Source organism: Larimichthys crocea, chromosome XVII (genome assembly GCF_000972845.2).
Source record: "Larimichthys crocea isolate SSNF chromosome XVII, L_crocea_2.0, whole genome shotgun sequence".
NCBI lineage: Eukaryota > Metazoa > Chordata > Actinopteri > Sciaenidae > Larimichthys > Larimichthys crocea.
In genome coordinates this window covers 12,332,347-12,354,421 of record NC_040027.1, presented here as the reverse complement: position 1 = coordinate 12,354,421, position 22,075 = coordinate 12,332,347, and the positions used below count along the sequence as shown (strand labels likewise).

The 22,075-nt window shown below is 41.9% G+C and overlaps 3 protein-coding genes across 11 annotated transcripts in view; 2 read left to right on the top strand and 1 right to left on the bottom strand.

Annotated features, from left to right (window-relative positions):
* Window positions 1-4,839: 4,839 nt before the first annotated feature.
* On the top strand, window positions 4,840-7,849 carry srd5a3 (steroid 5 alpha-reductase 3). The gene is made up of 5 exons (XM_010731016.3): window positions 4,840-5,108; window positions 5,924-6,075; window positions 6,149-6,334; window positions 6,418-6,543; window positions 7,288-7,849. The coding sequence occupies exons 1-5, from the start codon at window positions 4,900-4,902 to the stop codon at window positions 7,545-7,547; spliced, it is 933 nt and encodes a 310-aa protein (XP_010729318.2). The 5' UTR covers window positions 4,840-4,899; the 3' UTR covers window positions 7,548-7,849.
* Window positions 7,850-9,683: 1,834 nt separating this feature from the next.
* Window positions 9,684-15,323, top strand: tmem165 (transmembrane protein 165). 2 transcript variants are annotated; one of them, XM_019277684.2, is made up of 7 exons: window positions 9,684-10,004; window positions 11,560-11,785; window positions 11,885-12,060; window positions 12,962-13,138; window positions 13,301-13,406; window positions 14,007-14,102; window positions 14,183-15,323. In XM_019277684.2, the coding sequence occupies exons 1-6, from the start codon at window positions 9,861-9,863 to the stop codon at window positions 14,081-14,083; spliced, it is 906 nt and encodes a 301-aa protein (XP_019133229.1). In that variant the 5' UTR covers window positions 9,684-9,860; the 3' UTR covers window positions 14,084-14,102; window positions 14,183-15,323. The 2 variants fall into 2 exon arrangements, with proteins under 2 accessions (XP_019133229.1, XP_019133228.1); XM_019277683.2 differs by having other exon boundaries at window positions 14,007-15,323.
* The window catches only part of clocka (clock circadian regulator a), a 26,210-nt gene continuing 19,199 nt past the window's right edge, over window positions 15,065-22,075 (bottom strand). For 6 of the 8 annotated variants that reach the window (XM_027290095.1, XM_027290094.1, XM_027290096.1 and 3 more), the window contains 5 exons: window positions 21,263-21,421; window positions 20,842-21,051; window positions 20,563-20,750; window positions 20,119-20,431; window positions 15,065-20,009 (listed from right to left, as the gene is read on the bottom strand). In XM_027290095.1, coding sequence (XP_027145896.1) covers window positions 19,749-20,009; window positions 20,119-20,431; window positions 20,563-20,750; window positions 20,842-21,051; window positions 21,263-21,421 — 1,131 coding nt within the window. In that variant the 3' untranslated portion in view covers window positions 15,065-19,748. The remainder of the gene's footprint in view (window positions 20,010-20,118; window positions 20,432-20,562; window positions 20,751-20,841; window positions 21,052-21,262; window positions 21,422-22,075) is intronic. The other 2 variants (XR_003464033.1, XM_027290097.1) reach the window with 2 other exon arrangements.

Sequence of the window (22,075 nt, the reverse complement as noted above, 5' to 3'; positions counted from 1 at the left end):
CCTCGAGGTTGGTGGTTCGGATTTTTATTTAAACATAACTAAGTGACCTTGTTCGTAAACAGTTTCTTATTCACATCTCCAGCAGATATGAATTTCTGGGTCTCTGGAAATAAAGAGTGGGGTCTAGATAACTTCTATATTAATAAAATGTAATTTAAATATGGAGATAAATCCACCTGATGGATATACATTCAACATGAACTCTTTTGGCTATGTTTTTGGTCTCCACCACACCTTGAGGGAAATACACACTGATAAGAGAAGTGAACGAAAGCTGTAAAGCAGCAGGCTGGAAAAACAAATCAATTATTTCGGACAATAAAACAGTAAATGGTGTCCCAATTTATTAAACTCATTCATTCATTAAACCTCAGAATTTGTGTGCAGAAAGAGAAAACAGATCAGCTCATGTCTGATGAAGATTATGTTTTTCACAGGAATTCAACATGATCAACGTGACCTCACCTGACGAGGAGGAGGGTGAGCTTTGTGTTTTGATGTTGGCACAGATTCGGGAGGGCTGAGGGATATGATGGGGTATTATGTTACGTGCTACATCCACATGTTTCCTGGCCTGGTCACTTCTATAGGGACTCCCTGCCTACTAAAACCGCCTACCCTCCTCCTAACCAACGCTTCCTGGAGGACACTCGACACCAAATGTACTAACTCTGGAAAAGCTGGAAACAAGAAAACATTTTCCATTTTTCTGTCGGCTTTTGTTTTCCACATTCAACACGAGATGATTGCTTTGAACTCTGGCCCACTCAGAGGCAAACCTAAAAAAATTTCATTTTTAAAGAAATGTTTTAAGTTCTGTGGAGCATAATACTTGATTTAAGATATTTGGGTGTTAAGGTGGGTGATATTTACGCGATATCTGCAACATGCACTTTTAAAACGGGATATAGTCACATTTGAAAACAACTCCTATTCAAAAGTCTTCAAAAGCAAAAAGCTGTGAATTGTTCTGAGATCACAAGAGGGATTTCAAAGGTCAGTGTCCCACAATTCAATACAGAAAAGAATGGGTGCACTCAGCGACAGAGAGAGAGAGAGAGAGAGAGGGAGACTGTTTGTGTGTTAGCTCTGCATTGTCGTAATTGACCCAAAAAAAGAACACAGCACAGATGCAATCTGTGGAGAGAAGTTTACACAACTCACTTGAGAGAACACGAGGTAAAGCAAGTTAGCTTTTACAAAACTGATGTGTAAATTAAAGTTAAGATTAATTAATTAACTGGTTTGGTTACCCATGCACAGGAACAAAGAACAAAAGCTTGCACGAGTCAGAGCTGACAACAAAAAACAAAAATATAAACTGCCACAATTGTAGTCATACACAAACTACAAGAGTTATTATTAAAGCTCAGGAGGCTGCCTAATGACTAAATTATTATGTAGTGCAATCAATAACTACATCTAAATGGTAGTCATTCTGAGGTAAGAGCAGGGAGGTGTGGAGTTCCTCAAGGAAATTGTTTAGGGCCACTTTTGTTTTCCATTTTTACAAATATTTGTTTTAATGTGTTTTCTGTTCTAGAAGTATTGTTAAAAATACAAATGGAGACCACATGAAGAGTATGGAGACCTAAACAAACAAATAGTCAGATGTTCATTAACCTGCATTATGCTGATTTCAATGTAAAATAGCAGTCTTGTTATTGATAGTTTACCAACTGAGGGGGGCATAAACGTGGAAATTAGCTATAGACACCAACGCAGTTTTTTGTAAACATGTTTATTTTTGCTGTGAAGTTGGACATTTGAACATGTGGACTTATGGAGACTGACTCACTTTAGGGAACCAGCCTCAAGTGGCCACTCAAAGAATTACAGTCGTTGGCACTTCCACATTGGCTTCATTTCCCAGCGACGGATTAAATTAAATGAATTAAAACTGCTTGGTTTAAATTAAACAGCAATATCCTAAAAATAAGCTAACAGGCTGCTGGCTCCATCTTGGTGGCACTGATCTTCTACTCATCTAACTCCAATGTGTAAATATGTTATGTTATATGTTTATGTGTAGTTGCAGAAAAATGTACAGTGGATTTAAGGATAAATAGATAAACGTTCATCAGAGGATCTCTGGGTGTGCCAGGCCATGAAAAGAGCTGTAAAATATAAGCGTAAAGAAGCAATTTAATGCTCTGTAGACCAACAGAAAGGTATCTGAATTCAGAATGTCACACTTTTTAATATAATTTCTGCTTCCCTGCATTTGTGTCTCTGAGTTTTGTTATAGGAAAACTGAAACAGGGAGTGTTTGCCACATTATGTACAAGCCTCTGGATATATCGTACGCTCCGTTGAATAAGAACAATGAAGAAAGAGTATAGAGTCAACAGTCTGTGTCTCATGTGCGCTAAGACAAAACCTTTTCTCTGATTATTTTTTCCTCAGTCTGTGTCTGAACCTGAACTGATTTAACTTTCCTGCAACACAAATCTTATTTTATGGTGCCCACGGAGCACCAGCTTTGACTGCAATCTTCAGGGGGCCCAATGAGGGTCCAGCTCTTGGCACAGTAAAAAAGGAGGAGGACACTGAGGACAGAGGAGGGAGGGAAGCAGGAAACGGTCCACACTTCCTCAGGCAGGATACTGTGCTCCTCTAAGAGGCATCCTGGACTCTAATGCCTCAAAGGCCTTTTTCACACAAACACACTTCTTTTCCTTTGACACATTACTGTATTGTAGAGAGGAGGAACACGCGGGCGACTTGTGAACCTGTGAGACGAAAGCTCAGCAAAAAAAATGAGCATGAGTGAAGTGCCAAGGCCGCGAGGTCAGACATCATGTTTGGTAACGCTGTCCTGAAGATCAAAGAGTGATGAACTGATTCATATTTTGGATCCAGATGTTTTCTTTGAACACATAAAACACCAACACACACACACACACACACACACGCGCGTGTGTGCGCCTTCCTTTATATTTCTACTGCACTACTGAGAGAAATATTGTTGTTTTTATTTCACACTTATCTGTAGTACATACAAAACATATTATGACCATATCGGGTACAACACATTGGTCTAAGTATAACAATAACTCTATAACTGTATAATACAGACTTTAAATTGCTATACTTAATATGCCCATCATTTGATGATGAAACTCTTATAAAATACTTTTAATCCATGGTGGAGTACATTTACTCTTCTTCTACTCAAGAACATCAATCCATCCATTTTCCATGAATACTCATCCTCATCAGGGTCGTGGGGAGCTGGATCTGATCCCAGCTGGCATAGACCAAGAGGCGGCGTACAACCTGGACAAGTGTCCAGTTCCTCACAGAAACAAACAACCATTCATGATCACATTCACACTTACAGTACGGGCGAGAGAGTCGCCAATTGTGGAATCAATAACCGGTTTGTTATTAATTCCACACAGAATCAGTCGTCTTCAGCTGGTACAAAATGCTGCCGCACGTCTTTTAACTGGCACAAGCAAATATAAGAACATTTCACCGATTTTAGCTTCACTCCACTGGCTGCATGTCCATTTTAGGATTCATTTTAAAAATTATTTTATTTGCTTTTAAAGCCTTGAATGGCCTTGCCCCACCTTACCTCTCTGAGCCGCTGCACCCCTACACTCCTAGCCGATCTCATTTTAAAACCCTTCTTAAAACCCACCTGTCCTCTTCTCATTGGCTTTTGACGCCATGTAGAGTGTTGATTTTATGTGTATACATGCATTTTTTTTATTTATCTTGTGTGCGACGGTGCTTTTTATTTATTTTATTTTATTGTTTTTTATCTTTCTATTGTCTACTTCATCTTTTTTTATTGTGTTTCTATTGTGTTATTGATTGTATTTGGAAACCTTGTGTTTGCTAAAAATCATGCTATATAAATGAAGTGGATTGGAGAAAGGACCTAGGCCAGGATTCAAACCAGGAACCTGTGAGGCAACAGTGCTAACCACTGCACCGCCGTGCCGCACCTTGACACCTCACAGACAAATGTAATATTTCACTCCACTACATTTGTCTGACAGTTCTAGTTGTTAGTTACTTTTCCTGTTACATTTTTTCATACTCATTCTGTCCAGTGCAAACCACATATGTCGAGACCAACGGCAGACAGAATATAACCTACTTAGGTAGGAGATGAACACAGGCTGCAGATGAGGTCTTTGTGGTTTAGGTGACACCTCCATATTTATTGCTTTTCTCGCTCTTTTATACGGTAATATTAGATTAAAGGTCCAGTGTGTCGGATTCAGTGTCATCTAGTTGCAGATTTCAACCTTGTCGCTTCACCCTCCTTCCTTCATCTTTCCTAGTGTGAAGGAGGAACCACGGTGGATGTGAAACTTGCTCTTCTCTCTCGAGCCAGTGCTTGGTTTGTCTGTTCTGGAGGCTACTGCAGAAGCATGGTGGTTCAACACGGCGGACTCCAGGTATCTGCTGGTATTAAAGTGTCACTCTAAGGTAATTATACACTAATGAAAATAGAGTTATGCATATTATATATTATATTTGGGCCATGTTCTGTAAATAGGGCTCCCTAAATCTTACAAACTGGGTCTTTAAATGTATTTGAGGCTTCTGTATAAAACAGTTTGATTATGTGACAATAAAAATAATCATCAGGGTCTGAGTGTCCCATGTTGGCTCCACGTGCTGCCACCTGCTGTATCATTTCCAACAATGTGTATAAATCATCGAGTGCAAAGTTTGAAACGCTTTCCTCCTCTTGTTGACACAGGGTGTGACATATTTCACACAATCACCTGACTTAATTAATTAACGTGATATAAAATAATTACTCGGTGCTTCCGTGCCTTCACATTTCATCCGGAACTGTTGCGACCGTTTCTACCGACGGTCTCTTTTCGTTGTCGCACAAAACAAAGTCCACGCCGCCCGCAGAGCTGGGAGATGATGTTCAGCTCAGCTGATGTTTTCTGGTTTTCTCTGGCTCTGTGTTTCCTCGCAGCTTTCTGTGCTCATAAAATATCCACGCACCTGCCGAGGAAATATGAAACATGTCGTCTCCACGTCATATTTCAGGATCTGATCCGGTACGGAAAAACCAAACAAACCGTCAAACGACACGACTGGCTGCGTCAGTTTGACGTCCCGAAACGGTAACGACACATTTCTGTGTCATTTATTCATTTAACTGAAGGATGAGGGTTTAATTACATTGTTAGGATCTTAAAAACTTAGTTATATACTAAAACTAAAGTTATATACTTCATATCATACGTGATATGTGTTAATATAATACAAAATAACCATATTGATGTTATAAATCATATTTATACAACATTATTATCTTCTGGCACATTATATTTACATAATATTCATGTTCATAGTATATTATTTATTGCATGTATATCTTGTACAGTCCAGTATTTATTATGCACATATTATACATATAGTATATACTATATATTATATATAATATATCATATCATACCTGTGTATATATAAACATATTTATACATGTGGATATATTATATATTGCAGTTATGTATGTATGCACACCTTGCACAGGCTATATGACACATTTCTATGTGTATCTATATAGATATATCATTATTATTGTTGTTGTTGTTTATTATAGCGACTATCCTGTCCTCCTGTAGTCACTTGTGCATCGTTACAAACAAATGTCCATACAGGTTTTTCTTCGTTTGGGTGATGTTCCCATTTAATAATCCAAAAGGTTACAAAGTAAACATGATTATCTTGGTGCAAAAATAATAATAATGTGACAAAACAACGGAAACCAGGTGAGTGAGCCAGCGAGCGAGCGGTAAAAACCGCATGACCCCATGAACCCGGAGGATTACCTGCACCCGTGCTTATAAAGAAAATGCTATACTGCCACCTATCTATCTATCTATCTATCTATCTATCTATCTAGACACAAAATTCATATTTTTGCTTTTTTCAGGTGGTTCTGGCACTTCTATGCCATCTCTGTTGGCTGGAACGGTCTTCTTCTCGCCTTGTACCTGAACCTCACATTCAGGCATCACTCCTACCCATCATGGCTGAGAGGAGTGTTAGACATTGGGACAGTTGTGCCGAGCGCTGACAGTCATGGTAAGGCTTTACAGTCACAGTTAAAGCTTGTGTGTTTTCTTGTTTTGATTCGCCGTGTTCACGCTGTCTGCAGTCCCACAGCTGTCCACTCTGCTGGTGCAGCTGCTGCTCTGGGTCCACTCCCTCCGGAGGCTGCTCGAGTGCCTGTTCGTCAGTGTTTTCTCTGATGGAGCCATGCACTTGGTGCAGTATGTCTTCGGTCTGGGGTTTTATGTCGTGCTGGGGTTGACGGTGCTCTGCTCAGATCGTCTGGGAAAAGGTTCAACTGAAGTCAGGCCTCTCTACATCTAATGTTCGCTGCTTCTGATACATGGTTAGTGATATATGTGTTTGTCTCTGTAGGGACTGGATCTCTCCTCTCTCAGCTGGACTTGTTTCACGTGGCAGGAATTGCTCTTTTCATTGGTGCCTCACTCATGCAGCATCAGTCCATGGTTCTGCTGGCCAGGCTCCGCACTGGGAAGTCAGGTAAGTGTTTCTGTGTTTTGAGCCTCATACTACAAAGCAATCCATCCATCCACTTCCTTCCTCTTATCCGGTGTCGGGTTGTGGTGGCAGCAGTTTGAGCAGGACGTTCCAGACGTCTCCCCAGCAACGCATTCAAGCTCCTCTTGGGTGATCCTGAGGCGTTCCAAGGCCAGATGGGCTATGTAGTGTCTGCAGCGGGATCTGGGTCTGCCCTGGGCTCTCCTCCCAGTTTTATGCCTTTCAAAGGGAAGGAGCAGTGGCTCTACACGAGCTCCCTCTGCATGTCCAAGCTCCCTCCCCGTACCTCTGATCCTGTGTGAATTCACACACCGTCTTTTCCATCACTCATGAACAAGGCTCTGAGATACTTCGCTCCAAAGCTGGAAGAAGCATTCCAGCATTTTCAGGCAAATGCTGTATACTTAATCGCTGCTGACCATTTCCCAAAGTACCATAACTATTAGATTCTGTAGGTACAGGTAAGACTACCACTGCTTTGCATCCTCAGGATGAAGAGCTACACAAAACATGTGGCATACAGTGAGGTTTATTAACTGAAAACAACCCTGCTGCTGGTGGACTCGAGCGAGTTGTGAGGCCGGAAAGCTCTCTTTGTTTGTGATCTAAATAAACAATGATTAGTGCAGCTTTAACTTCACACAGATGCTTAATAGCTAAGTGAATAGTGTCATAAACCACTGGTCTACATAGAGACTGATGTATTTTCTGTTTGTTGTCTTTCAGGATCAGTGGAGACGCTGGCTCACAGAGTGCCGAAGGGAGGCTGGTTCGAGCTGGTGTCATGCCCTCATTACTTTGCTGAGCTGTTGATCTACGTCTCACTGAGCTTGGTTTTTGGAGGCCTGTCTCTCACCTGGTGGCTCGTTGTGCTTTACGTGCTCTTCAACCAGGCGCTGGCAGCGCAGCTTTGTCATGACCTTTATATCAGCAAGTATGAGTCATACCCAAAGCACAGGAAAGCATTTATACCATTCGTGCTGTGAATAGTTTGTGTTTACACTCTTTACGAGAAACTGTAAAGTCCTAGAAAGGTGTGAGAGAAAACTCAGCTTTCTCAAGGTGCTCTTGACCGAGTGAAGCTGCTCAGTCGCCAACAGGACGAGGCTGAATATAGCAGACAGCTCCCAAGTGTGAATGTGAGGCGTGGCAGTGCTGCAGAAAGTCTGTCCAGGTGAGAGGTGAACTGTTTCTTAACGAATGACATGAAGAAATGAAGAATGCTACTCACATTATCATTGCAAGGCCTTGTTTTTATTTTTATTATAAGGAATATTAATGTAATAAAGACACATTTTCTATCAAACATATAAACTCATCTTGTCATGACTCATAAGTTATGTTGTTAACATAAGGACATTTTAACTTTCTTAATAGCAAAGATTTCAAAACATAAGATGATCAGACAATTCAATTTGACTAAGTGTCTTATGATACGAAAAAAAAGAAGAAATAAATGTATACAACCGGAATAATTTTCTCGAGATCTTGAGATAATGCCATAATTAATACCAGATCTCGAGAAAAAACAAAAGGATAGAGGTATATTAAATCATTGCAACTGCAACATTATCCTGCTCCTCTGACATTGCTCCACTGTATGATGTTTCCTGCATTGATTACCAAATCATCCTATTGTTTTCTCGAGATCTTGAATTAATTATGTTGTTAGCTTGGGTAACAAGTTACATTATCTTGAGAAAATCATCCCGTTATCTCAGGATAACAACATTTGTGATTTCAAGATAGTGACAAAAATAACTTGATCTCCAGAAAACAAATGAAGTCAACTTGTTATCTTGGTAAAAATGTATGAATGTTTGACCGCTTAGGGCTTCCGTAGTTTAATCCTTTCTACACACTTATTTTAATGATTTTATCCACTACACTGCAATTTCATAACATTGGTAATATAATTGATTTCCAACCTGTAGAGCATATGTATTTTTGTGTTTTTTATTGTAAAATAGTGTCCACAGATTATTCACAGTATTTGCATTTTAAGTCTTTAAAGGTCCAGTGTGTAGAATTTAGTTGCACCTAGTGGTCTAATCGCTACATTGCAATCCCCTCACATCTCCCTCACCTTCTTAGTGTAACGGACAAAAACACTTTAAAGGACTCCGTTTAAACCTTATTCACACCGGGGACGTAAGCGCCACGGAACGTCTCAGCAGCGACTCTCCGCGCTGCCACACTGTCATTCCTTAGCACTTCTGTTTTTGACACGAGCCGTTGCTAAACCGCATGAATTTCAACTGAGCAGATTGCACCGGACAGGAAATCTGTAAATGTAATACACTTCCGCCACTTCCGCCCCCTTTCAAAATAAAACACAATATGCAGTTCATGTAGCTTATCGCAACTTCAGATCAACGTTAGGTCATGACCGGTGGCACCAGGTCAGCAGTCAATCGATCAAAGGGTCTCAACATGAATGATGAGAGACTAATTGTTGAAGTGGAAGAACACACAATAATTTATCACACAACAGATCCTTTTTATAATCTCTTCAATTTCGGAGAAGCAAAGTCAGCTGTTTGTTGTTTCCTTTATACACAGTTTATCACGGGGTCTTGCATACGTTCAGGATTCTCGCATGATCTCGTGTGAATACGGCTGGCTCGCTACGCTGCCGCCACATGCCCGGTGTGAATTGACACCAGGCAGAGGACGGAGCAAAACCGTGGCGCAGCCTTTCCGCGGTGTGTGTGAATCCCTAGTTACAGTCACTATTTAGTTTGTCTGTTCTGGGCTACTGTAGAAACATGGAGTTTCAACATGGCGGCCTCGATGAAAGAGGACCCGCTCCCACTGTAGATCATTTTTAAGAAACAAAATAAAAAGATTCTTATTTTCAGGTGATTATACATGCATGAAAACATAGTTATTATATTGTCATGTTTGCCTTATTCTGGAAAAAAAAGCCCCAAATTTTACTGCACCTTTAATTAGTGTATTTAATAACTTGCAGTGTAACCTATCATGATAATGTTGTAGTTTTTGTCTCTGAAGCGTTGAACTACAACTGTTACTGACAGGAATATTGTCCAATCACTGAGCTCCCCTGAGCATACGTCACCGCCCACATTTACCCGTACGGTCCAATCATCTCTCTCTCCTCTGGCAGCCTGCTAACTTCCGCCGTGGGTCGGTGTGATCGTGACGTGTATCTCACCCAGGACTCCCTCACCAGTGTCGGCTGCTAATATGAAGTTAGCTGCTGCTGTCGCCGATGATATCAAGTGATTCGCGGTAGACAGACTGTCCAACTCGGTTCGGTACTTCCAAAAGCGACGATGCCTCTCACGGTCGGCGGAGGACGCGGGCCGGTTCACCGGGTGTTGTTGCCGCTCGCCGCCGCCGCCGTGTTCCTGTTGTCGGTCGGAGTTGCTGCTGTTCCAGAGGAGAAACCAGCCGTCCAAGAGCAGCCTGCACCAGAGGTACGAGCTTCAACTTCATTAGCGATAATTAAACTCTGTGTTACCGTCGACAGGAAGATGTTTGTTTTTGTTTTTATTTATATTTTGACCGCCGCCGCTTCCTAGCTGCTCCGAGCTAGCCCGCACATGCTAGCCGAGACACGGGTGGAGTTGAAGCGGTTAAAGTTGTTGGTGTTGGAGGGTGAAGCTGCAGCTACAGCTGCTGGAGCTGGAGCTCATATTCAAAGGAGAGTTCAAGATAAGACCTGTGTTAACATGAGCGGGTCACTTTGTCTTAACGTCACCGGCCCGGTTTGTTTACATTCCCGACAATGCGGCGACACGAAGATGAACAAACGTGCAAGTTCAGCTCGTTTTACACAGACAGATACTTTGTTAAAGTTAAAGCATGTAAACAAACATCAGATTTAACCTGTGACACAGTAACCGCGTGTTAAAATTAACCTGAGAGAGATCTACATTTAAATACGTGCAGAGTAAAGATGTAACGATACACTCAAGTCGATACGGTTCACGATTTTTTTGTTCACGATACGATTTTTTTAAAAATCAAAATGAGCTACAGACAAATTATGACCAAATTAAATTATCTTTTTATTTGTAGGAAAAACTACAAACTATTTATTAAACTTGCATGCCAGTACACTGCAACACGGATGTCTTTAGCTTGTATATATTTTTAGATTTGTATATTTTCTACATCTTTTACTTATATTCGATATCTCATGTTTACGCCGTTTGCACAGGAAATTTCAATACTGACTTGAACTTGAACTTGAAACAGTTTCTGTTCTCTTATAATAAAAAAAAAGGTGCAACTTACATTTAAACAACAAAATACATGACAAAAATCTCCTTTCTTTAGAAACAATCTCACATTAAACTGGTGTAATGTGCAGTTTTCACTCTCGAGGTGGCTTAACGTTACTTTGGCGGCTGATATGCTGCTTTGTGTTGCCGCTATATGTTGCAGTCTCTTGCAATATATACATGCTGTTTTGGTTTTGTGTGTCCATTTCTCACCAGTTGTATTTGTGTATACAGGGAATTCAAAATGCTGCCACACAGGTGATTTAAAACTGCTTCGCCGTGTCTTCCCTCGTTCTGTCTCCGTACAGACTTCACGTCTGACGTTGAACAAATGAATCACCAGTGACTTTTTATAAGATAGAAACCTATTTCTAATTTAAAAAAAAAAGACATATCCTACTTCTCTCGCATTCGCGAAAAATCGCGATTCATTTTTTCGGTGCGAGTCGACCGGTGCGAGTCGTCACGTGTTTGTACCGCGATTTTTAATCGTGTCGCGATGCGTCGTTACATCCCTAGTGCAGAGGAGTTAAACATCTGCATAGAAAATAAATATACAACTGTGTTAAGGAGCTAAACATCTGTACAAAAACTATATAAAAAAAATATAAAGTGATCATAGAAATAAAAATGTTTTCTACAAATGGGGATAAAGGACTGTGTACAGTTAAATCAGGCTGTAAACAGATGAATAAGAGTCACAGCTTGTCTTGCTGACTCGTCTTGTGTTTCTTTGTCTCTGCAGAAAGCCTCCAGTCCTCATCCGTTAGGCCCGGTCATCTCTGAAGATGACTCCAGCAAAGGAAACCTGGGCTTCATTCACGCCTTCGTGGCCTCCATCTCTGTCATCATCGTGTCTGAGCTGGGGGACAAGACGTTCTTCATCGCCGCCATCATGGCCATGCGCTACAACCGCCTCACCGTGCTGGCAGGTGCTATGCTGGCCCTGGGACTCATGACCTGTCTTTCTGGTTAGTACAGGTGGCTTGTTTGGTTATGCACAGAGTTAATCCTCCATCTCCCCCTGAGTAATAATATTTGTCATATATCCCCCCACCCCACCACCACAGTGCTGTTTGGCTACGCCACCACCATCATCCCCAGGATTTACACGTACTACGTGTCCACCGCTCTGTTCGCCATCTTCGGCGTTCGCATGCTGAGAGAAGGGCTGAGGATGAGTCCGGACGAAGGCCAGGAGGAGCTGGAGGAGGTGCAGGCGGAGATTAAGAAGAAGGACGAAGAGGTAAGCCGACTTCTACAGTCTTAATCCTGATAGATCATGTAGAATGTTATAATTATAATAAAAGTAATAAACTTTTATTTGTATATCACCTTTTCAAAAACACAGTTACAGTGCTTTACAATAAAACAAACCACAATAAGAGTGAACTCTACAAAGATAGTTGAATCAACTAGAGACAGCATTTGCAGCTTAGTTCACAGTCTCTCAGCTCTGACTGCAAAGGATCTGTCACCTTTGTGTAAATATCTGACAGAGGAACGACCCAGAAAGACACATCTAAGGATCTAAAGCACCGAGAAGGGACGCAGAGCGTTAAGTTATCTGCTAGATAACTTGTGGCAAGGCCTCTCAGGGCTTCATGAGTAGCAATAAAATCTTAAAAATTAAGTTTTATTAACAACTTGTAGCCACTGTTAGGAAGCCAGCATCTGCGTTATGTGATCATGTTTTCTCCAGGGTGATAAAAATTCATTACAACTAACTAAATACATAATTCATATCAGAAGCATGGACACTGTTTATCACAGTTTCTCTGACTCAGAAATGATTCACGTTACTTTATCTTAAGACAAACCGCCACAGTGTTGCTGCTTCTCAGAGGAAGATCCAAAAATAATGCTTTAACTAATTTTTACTATTATTGTAGTTGAGTTTTTTTTTTTATAGCTGTTGTGGATTAAAGTGATCCAGATCAGCTGATCCTCTGTCACTCTCTCTATTTCTACCTGTTACGCTCGGCCACACCTTTCACTGTAAAGTAAATGACCAGTAACACACAGTCTGTCTGTTGGAGAGTGAAACATGATACAGTTATAAAAATACTTCCACATTTCAATATGCAAATAAAACATTGCTTCCAGGGTTGTTAGTAAAATCGCCTCATGCTCTTTTGTTTGTGCAGCTCCAGCGGGCCAAGCTGGCTAACGGGACTCCAGATGTGGAGGCTGGAACTACCGTCCCTCAGGGAAAGTGGCACAGCTTCATCTCGCCCATCTTCATCCAAGCGCTCACCCTCACCTTCCTGGCAGAGTGGGGGGACCGCTCACAGCTGACCACTATTATTCTAGCTGCTCGGGAGGTTGGTTACATTTCCTCTCTTCTGAATGTTCAGCTTGGGTGGCCCCAAGCGCAGAACAAATCCTTTGTTTGTCCTTGTTGAGACCATAAACAGTAAAAATAACCCTCACTGCTGTGTTGATGAAATATTCAGGAGCGCTAACGTGTAATTTTGAATTCCCAGGATCCGTTTGGAGTTGCAGTGGGCGGTACGCTTGGACACTGTTTGTGTACAGGACTGGCTGTGATAGGAGGGAGAATGATCGCCCAGAAAATATCCGTCAGGACAGGTGAGAATATAGACATTCATATCAGATTTGTTCGATCTATTTTCACGATTCCGATCCTTAAAACGTACTATAAAGGTTACTTTACAGTAAATTAGTGAGCAGTAACACAGAGTTGGTCTTCAGTGTTTAGTTTCTTCTAGTGTTAAACAAAAAGGGTGAGTTAGTTAGAGTTAGAGTCGCTTCGTGTCTGACCTCGGTGCCTCAAATCTGGATGTTTCTACCAAATCATTCAGTCCGGAGCAGAACATCTTAGTTCGCGGGTATTGATTTGGGCTTTTTGAGCGTTATTTGATAGCGACAGGAAAGTGAGGAAGGAGAGAGGTGGTGACACAGCAAAGGGCCACAGGGTGGGATTAAACCCAGGACTGAGCCTTTTGTAGACGAGGCGTACACTCTACCAGGTGAGCCTTGTTGATGATACACAGGCGACACTTTGAATTATTATCCACCCGTTAACGTTTGCATAACTCGGTTATGTCTGTGCACGTTTTCTGGACGAGAATTAAGAAAACAAACGAGTTCTATGAATCACCACACTGTTTGTTTGTCTCATCATCTTACCCTGTAATTAAAAACCTCTTCCTTGTTTTGTTTCCATAGTTACAATCATTGGAGGGATCGTTTTCCTGGCGTTCGCTTTCTCCGCCCTGTTCATCAAGCCCGAAGCTGGATTTTAATTGGACGAGAGACTTTCAGGTTTACTCTGTACATACGTGTAAAATTTGGTTAAGTTGCCGTAGAGAGAATTTAGTTTTGACTCTGTATGTGTTCGACAGAAAAGTGTGATGGGCTAAACGGGGGGGAAGCTTAAAGTCCTGCGCTCGTCTCCGAGGTGGCCTCTGTTCCTCTGACTGCGTGTGTGTGGACCGATTGTTACTGATCGCTGCCCTCCAGCTCGTCCGAAACGTTCTGCGGCTCAGAGACAGAGCCCGACGTCATGCAGCACTTCCTCCCCCTCAGCCGTCTCTTTCACGCTGAGCACATTTCAAACTTTTTTTGCCTTTTCTTTTTAAATGTTGCATGTTTAATTAGCGTTTATTCGACATGAGCCCGGGTGTGTAAGTGTTAAACGTAGACCAAGCTGCCAGTTTCTCTCTTACCGGTGATGCTACGATTTTTAACTTCCCACTGTGAGGGGAAAAACACTGAAAACGGAACCAACAGCACATAATTATGAAACTTAAGTTGAGATTTTATTTGAGGAAATATTTCCCTTTAGTTAATCCTCTGTTTCACACAGGAGACGGACCTGAGCCACTAGAATACCTCTGCGCTCCTGGTGTCGCATCGTCTGTGCGGGTACAGAACCCAGAGAGCTACAGCACGGCGTTAAAACAGCTTATGTGCAACTCTTCTAAAAAAAACACTCACCACGTATCGGGAGTTTCAGGTGAATGAAACGTAGATCAAGTTAAAGGAAGGCCAGTGATCACCGCCACAGATTCTCCCACACATGTTCAGTATTCAAAGCCGTTTCTGCTGCCTCCAATGTGACCGCCCCGGATCACGAAACCGATCAAGGACTTCATAGGGTACAGAGTGGATGAGTCACCACCACGTATACAGTTTTTAAGTCACTCCTTTTTGCCATAAGCGGCTGTGTTGTAGCTACAGTGACACCTGAAGGCGGCGACGTGATTCAAGCCTTCGTTTCACCCTTTTTTTTTTTATTTAAAGCGGTATCTATTTATTTAGCTTCCTTTTCTTTCCTTTTTAAAACAACATGTACTGTAGAAGCAGAAAAAAAGAGGGGAGGGTCTCTGTAAACAAGGACCGGAGATATTTTTTTAAGTGAACGGGCTAAAGCTGCGTTGTCAATATTTGACAGGCTGTGAAATACTTCTGTTTGTGATACAGGTCGGTTGAAAAAAAATGCCTATAAATCTTCAAAATGCTCAATAAAAATGTTTCACGTGTCGTCTTGATTTCTAAATCGAAGTCATTTGATTGGACAGAAACAAACCGGAGACGTTTCATTACAGTTTGTTTTTTTATTTTCAAATTGAAGGGGAAGCAAACGAGCGATTACATTTGCCTTTTTAAATGGTTTAAATGTTTTAATTTCTGAATGTTTGACTCAGGAAATAAATGCAAGGCAGCAGACACACACACACACACACACCTGTGCAAAGTGCTTCAAACATGAATTACAATGCATTATGGGATTGTTTATTGAGAGTGCGACCTACTTCACATCTGATAATTTAATGTTTGATTTTTATTTCTGGTCAAACAAATGAACAGCAGGTGGCAGCAGTGTCTATAAAGAGTCCAGAATGAATCATCCATCCATCATAAGAAAATAAGCTCAATGTGTTAATAAACTAATTAATAAGGAGTTATAAGTTGTAATTAAAGGCTTTATTAATACTTAATGTATGATTTAATAATGCTTCATTTAAAAAAAAGGTAATTTAACTAAACATTTGATCAGGTGACAGTCAAAGTTTACCGATTCCAGCTTCTACAATGAGTCGTCTCTTTATATTCCTGTAAATTCATTTTAGATAAGACGAGATGAGCTCGAGCTCTGGGGCACTCTTTGGTATTTAACAGACTAATCAATGTCCAAGTGTCCAATTAAAGTAATTAGTTGTAGGACAGATGAGTGCCAGGTTGTTCAAAATTCCAGAGAATGTACGGTAACGATGCAACAACATGTTAATTAGTCCTTTATAAAAAGGTAAAAATATGAAGTCTGCAGCTATAAGGCAGTATAAAGGAAGTTTTCACTTCTTCATGTCTTATAAAGCATTAATAAAGCCCTTAATTCCAATTTATCAATGAAGCTTTATTGGAAGGTGGTGCCAAACATTTCAAACGATCCTGTCTGGGATGAAGCGTCTCACACACAGTGACCTTTAAACACACACCTGCTCCGACCTCACCGGTTCAAGACGTGGCCACGATCTGTGGGATTCAGTGCGGATTAACCCTTTAATAACAACAACAGGTGTGGTGGTGGTGCAGGTGGAGGGGTGGGGTTTTTGCCATCGAGTGCACTGCGGCAGTAAATTTCATGAGCCAAACGATAACGGCACACAAACATGAACTGAAAAACAGAGAGAGAGAGAACACTGATAGACATTCAGAGTTTCTAGTGTGTACATCAGAACTACACAACATTTAACACAATGCACTGTGTCCTTTCGTTAAGGGTCCTCGTCTTCTTCGTTTTTTTCCCCCCTCTCTTTGGATAACAAAACATTTCCCCCCTTGTTTGTGTTTGTGACTTGGCAAACGACCGACTAATAACTAAGCGTCGTCTTTTTTTAAAGAACCTTTTTTTTTGTCAATTCCAACAATTTCCAGCATGAAGGAAAATTAATTTGACCGACAGGTTAAAGATTCAAAAACAACCCTTAAAATTCGATACAAAGTCTTTGCATAAACTCACAAATAACCAGCTTCTTCTGAGGGAAACGAGTTCAACAGTCTTTGTTTGTATGTCACAGTTCGTTTAGATCCTTCACGTTCCTCGATTTTCAGATTTTCACATCTGATGTACATGTGGCAGCTTAATGAGGTCTATTCCGGTAATATAGAAAAATACTTAAGTTCTCTTATTTACTGCATGTCCTATCGTACATTGTGCAAAGTCTCTCCTCTCATGCAAAATACTTGTGTTAATGATATTTAATTACATTCTTGTAGGTATATTGCACCACGTATAAATTTCACACTCCAGATGCTGTTCGTGTGTAATCACAGGACCCGGGGTCCGCTCTGCAGGTCTGGAAGTGTTTAGCAGAGAAATGTCTTACTTATATGTTGATATGTGTCGAAGCACCACAACTGATTTAAAAAAAACAAAGAGCACAGAAACAAGGCAGGTGTTAGGGACTGTGTGTAAATTATTAGAGGAGATTGTGTATTTTTTTATAGTTTTTGCTGAAGGGACATTTTGGGGAGAGTAGAGGAGGATGTTTAATGTTTTCATGACCCAGATCTCTATTTGATTTCATTGTTTTTTTGTAGGATTTACTTCAAACTACAGTTCATCAAAGTGCCTCGTGATCGTGTCATGGATCATAAAGTTTCTCAGTTACTCAGAAGACATCAATCATGTCTCAATCACAGGAATTTGTAGTTTCTAGAAGGTTTAAGAAAAGATAAACTGAACATTATCTCAGACTTTAGTGTGATTCAGTATAAACATGATTGTTCCATGAACATTTTAAGCTGAAAATCAGGTTTGAGGTGAGAAATTAGGAAGGAGAGTTTCTAATATTAATACCCCTGGAGGGGGGTCTTTACTGCGATTTGAATGGATGAATGAAGTGGTCACACTGCAACAGGATGTAACACTGTCTGGATAAAGCGTGAACAGCTCCACGTGGGCCTGATTCATAAAATAACCAGTTAGTTAAGTGACAACTTTAGCCGACAAAGGCAACCACTTAAAAAAAAAAAAAAAAAAGGCCAGTTACATAAATATGATGCAAGCCGAATGTGAAACGTGTGATTAAAAATGTATACAGACACACACACACACACACTTTGGGCAATCATAACAAAGTGACAGTTACACTGACTAAATGTCTGACACAGGCAGTGATCACTTTGGAGCTGATCAAGCAGAAACCGAGCTGGACTTTATCACAGTAGAAGCAGCTTTAGACACTTTAACATGTTAGAAAAGTTACTCGGCTGATAAATAAGACGTATCTGTGACGAGTTTTCTCTTTGTAAAAAAAAAAGATAAGAATTCGACGTGGGTGTGTTTATTCAAACATGACCAGATGCACGCTGTAGGTCAAATACGTCTAACGTATGTATTTCACCAGACGACAGCGGCCATGTGTGTGTCGAGCTCGGGCCGTCACTTCACACAGATGAAGAATAGGCTGAGCTGTCCGCCTGACACCATCTGATGGTGAATTAGATCAGATGGTGAGGGAGCTGCCAGGCGAGCCTGCTAAACCAGAGTGTGTGTAGGCGGGGGTGGGTGGGTGGGTAAGGAGGGGGGGCGTGATTGTAATCTCCTCAATGTCACCGTGAGTTTGACAGCGGTGACAGAATGGTCCCAACATTTTCCTGCATCCTTGTAGGCATCAGACTTTTTAAAAAGCTGACAGTACTGACACGTGACTACTTAACTCTGGAGCCTTTTTAGCATCTTTCAGCTCGTTGTTTTGGTTTTTCCGATTCACTCTCACTGCGCTTAGCACCGATTTAGCAAACAGCAAAAAGTTACCAACCATCTCCAGCTCGACTCTGAGACAGTTATCCACAGCTTAACATGACTGATCTATAAACTTTCAATATATTCCAAGGGATAAATATTTATATGTTGATTAAAGGCAGAAGTGCTAAAAAACAAAACAAAGGATTATCTTGGCAAATCTTATCGTTGCATACATTTAGCTTAACCTCGGTAAGTCTTCATGACATTTAGCTCGAGTTGAGTGTGGTGTCTTTAAAAAGCTTAAAAATACTTCTCTATCATTTTGAGAATTTTATGAAATTCTGTGAAAATGTGGGTCAAGGATTAAACAAACTGTGACACGACAAGCAGCATCAGCTTCGTCTGCTATGCAGACACACAAACACACGTCCCGTAAGAGAAAGGAAGTCTGTGAAAATATCAGCCGCTGAGCGATTCTTTAAGATCTTTTCTTCGTAGAGTACTAGAAAAAAAGCATATTCAAAGCTGCGAATAACAGACTACGCATTTCATGTCATGCATCATATAAAATATTAGTTCTTTCTTTTTCATTGTATTTACAGAATATATTACACGTGATGTTTCTGTACAGTAAAAGTTTCAATCTACACCACATTCTTAAAAATATTTTCTGACCCATCGTTATTTTTACACGAAAAACAAGAACAGGAGAAAACATCCGAAACAAACTGTTCTGCAGGACGTCCTCGGAGCTCGGCAGAAGCTTCGCTGCATTAACTGGAGAGCTCTGCGTAAAATAATCCTGTGAGGGTGACTACAGCACGCACACACACACACACACACACGCACGTACACACACACACACACACACTAAACACACAGAGAGAAGGGTGTGAGGCAGGGGGGCGGAGGAGGGAGTCCATCACAGGGATTGTGGCTCCCTGTTTTCTTGGAGAAAAAAGGCTTTGACCCACAGCCAAAGCCGACTGCCAGAGCCACAGCGGGCCCGGTCGCGGGTTCTCTACAGCACTCTGTGCTCAGGAGTTAAGTGCAAACAGAAAAAAGATCCTTGTGAGAGGGAGGGAAGCCGCAGGCTGCCCGTCCAATCACCTCTCAGCCTCTGAGGCATGGTCTCAGTGATGTACTCCCCTTCACAAAGACGCCCATGCCTCGTGGGGTTTGGCTCGCTCCGCTTTCCGATCGGCTTCGGCCGGCTACTGTGGCTGCGAGGCAGAGCGATCGGACAAACTGTCCGCCCTGTGAGGGCCCAGCTGCTGTTTCTGCTGCTGCAACTGCTTCTGCTGCTGTTGCTGTTGTTGTTGTTGATGTTGTTGTTGATGTTGTAACTGCTGTTGCTGTTGTTGTAACTGCTGCTGCTGTTGGGTGGTGGCAGTGAAGGAACCCTGCTGCTGCAAAGGGAACGCTGCCTGCAGGATCAGCTGGGTGGACTGGTTTCCGTGCAGAAGTCGAGGAGCCTTAAGTGAAAAGTTTTGATTAGCTCGATCGTAGGAAGGAAATTGAGATTTTAAGATTAAATTAAGAAGACACAGCTGCCCAGTTTCCACATTTCCACCTCAGTGTTACCTGTAAGAACTGTGTTTGCTGCTGGGCCAGTGGAGCCTGCCCGGGCTGCATGGCTGTGACCTGTGACTGCTGCTGTACCTGCTGCTCCTGCTGCTGCTGCTGCTGCTGCTGCTGCTGTTGCTGCTGCTGCTGCTGTTGTTGCTGCTGCTGTTGCTGCGGCTGCTGGGAAATGCTGATGGTTTGGGTCTGGCCTTGCTGAGGAGCAAAGGCTGTTACCACTTGGCCCATGAACATGGTTGTGGGAACCATGACTGCCCCACACGCCATCTGCCCCGTCACTAGCTTGGTGAGCAGCTGAGGACCAGCAGGAAACCTGTGGGCGAAGGAAAAATGAAAATAAACACTTCAAATTAATCAATGAACTCACACTCCTTAATAAGAAACTCACTTGGATCGAAAGAATAAAACGTATCCATGTCAATAAGAGGAGTTTTTAATGCAAACCTAATCTGAGCTGCACGGTCCTGAGCAAATGTAGCCACAGCAGGAGTGTTGGGTCCGGTGTTCTGAGCCAAGCTAGTGGTGATCTGGACCACGTTAGAGGGGCTTTGCTGAGGGATCATCATTGTGTTGTACAGAGACGCAGGCAGTTGATTTTGTTGAGGCTGCAGAGTGAGAGACGACCGCTGAGACTGAAACAAAAAGACAAAATGAAGCTCTGAATGAGAAGTGTGTCAGTGATCGGCTGCGATGGATGTGTGTTTAATGAACACTATGTCTGACCTGTGAGAGCGCTGTGCTCTGTTCCCGTAGGAGTGTTTGTTGCTGGGACTGGGGCTGGACAGCGTGCTGTTGCTGTATGCTGTTCTGCAGAGGCCCTGCAGACACCACCTGGCCCTGCATGCTGAGTGTTCCCCCTTGCTGCACAGCGTTCCCCTGGGCCATCTGAACAGAGCTCAGATTCAGTCCCGCGGCTCCTTTCTGCAAGAACATCTGAAGCACACAGGACAGAACATGACTCCCTTTGAAACTAGAACATCAAACAGTAAACAAGGAAACAATTAAACATCTGTACTGGGACTTTTTTAGAAGAGAGGCATGTTTGTTTGCTTCCAAAGTCACAGTCACATATGTTCCTGCCACCTACCAGCACCTGGCTGCTACTGTCGCCTGTGTTCGGGGAGTTCAGTACGTTCGGTCTCACCTGCAGGCTCTGTCCCTGAACTCTCTGCAGCTCCTCCTGGATCTGACGCAGCTCATCCTGCTGCCGCTGAATGTTGGCCTCGATCATCCTCGTCCTCTGCTCCAGCTGCTCTTTCAGGTTCTGCATGGCTTCTAGCTGGCTGCAGAACTGCACCATTGACTGTGAACGAACAGTAAACGCGTGTGACACAGCGGGACGTGAAATGAAAGTGCCGAGGTGGTTCATACGAGAAGGTTTAAATGTGACATAACACACAAGGCAAGAAATTTAATCTAGAGAGCGATTCAGAGGCACGTGTGAGGTCTAACGCTGCGTTTTAAGACTGTGACATGTGATGAAACAAAACAGTGATCGACACACGTGTGATCCCGTCGTACAGAGGAAAACCATCAACAGTCAGATGCCTAAAAAAAGGAATTATACTTTTGATTTTAGATTCTTTTAATCACATTTGGCTTACAACTATGAGGTCATTCCAGAGTGCGAGAAGTGTACTTGATGATTCTTACATATGCTGTGCCCTTTTTAATAAAAATATACTACGTAATTATTCTGTATGTTATTTTTTCCATTTGGGAATGTATAAAATAATTAACTGATAAGCCAGATTGGTAAATTAATTGTTAACATCGCTATTTATCAGAGCAGCTCAAGACACAACTTTTTTTAATGAATCAATCTATTGCATACCGTTGAAAATATTACAATTATGTTTAAGAATAAATCAAATAATGAGTGTACGCTGACGATATCAGCTAGATTTTGGGTGCACAAAAGGCTGTCCGTCTGGCTCCAAAGATAAGTTATGAATCA

Coding starts and splice junctions, on each gene's coding strand:
- srd5a3 (XM_010731016.3), top strand. CDS start 4,900: ATGATGTTCAGCTCAGCTGATGTTTTCTGGTTTTCTCTGGCTCTGTGT. Junction 5,109..5,923: donor CAGTTTGACGTCCCGAAACG/GTAACGACACAT, acceptor TGCTTTTTTCAG/GTGGTTCTGGCACTTCTATG. Junction 6,335..6,417: donor CTCAGATCGTCTGGGAAAAG/GTTCAACTGAAG, acceptor TTGTCTCTGTAG/GGACTGGATCTCTCCTCTCT.
- tmem165 (XM_019277684.2), top strand. CDS start 9,861: ATGCCTCTCACGGTCGGCGGAGGACGCGGGCCGGTTCACCGGGTGTTG. Junction 10,005..11,559: donor AAGAGCAGCCTGCACCAGAG/GTACGAGCTTCA, acceptor TTGTCTCTGCAG/AAAGCCTCCAGTCCTCATCC. Junction 13,139..13,300: donor TTATTCTAGCTGCTCGGGAG/GTTGGTTACATT, acceptor TTGAATTCCCAG/GATCCGTTTGGAGTTGCAGT.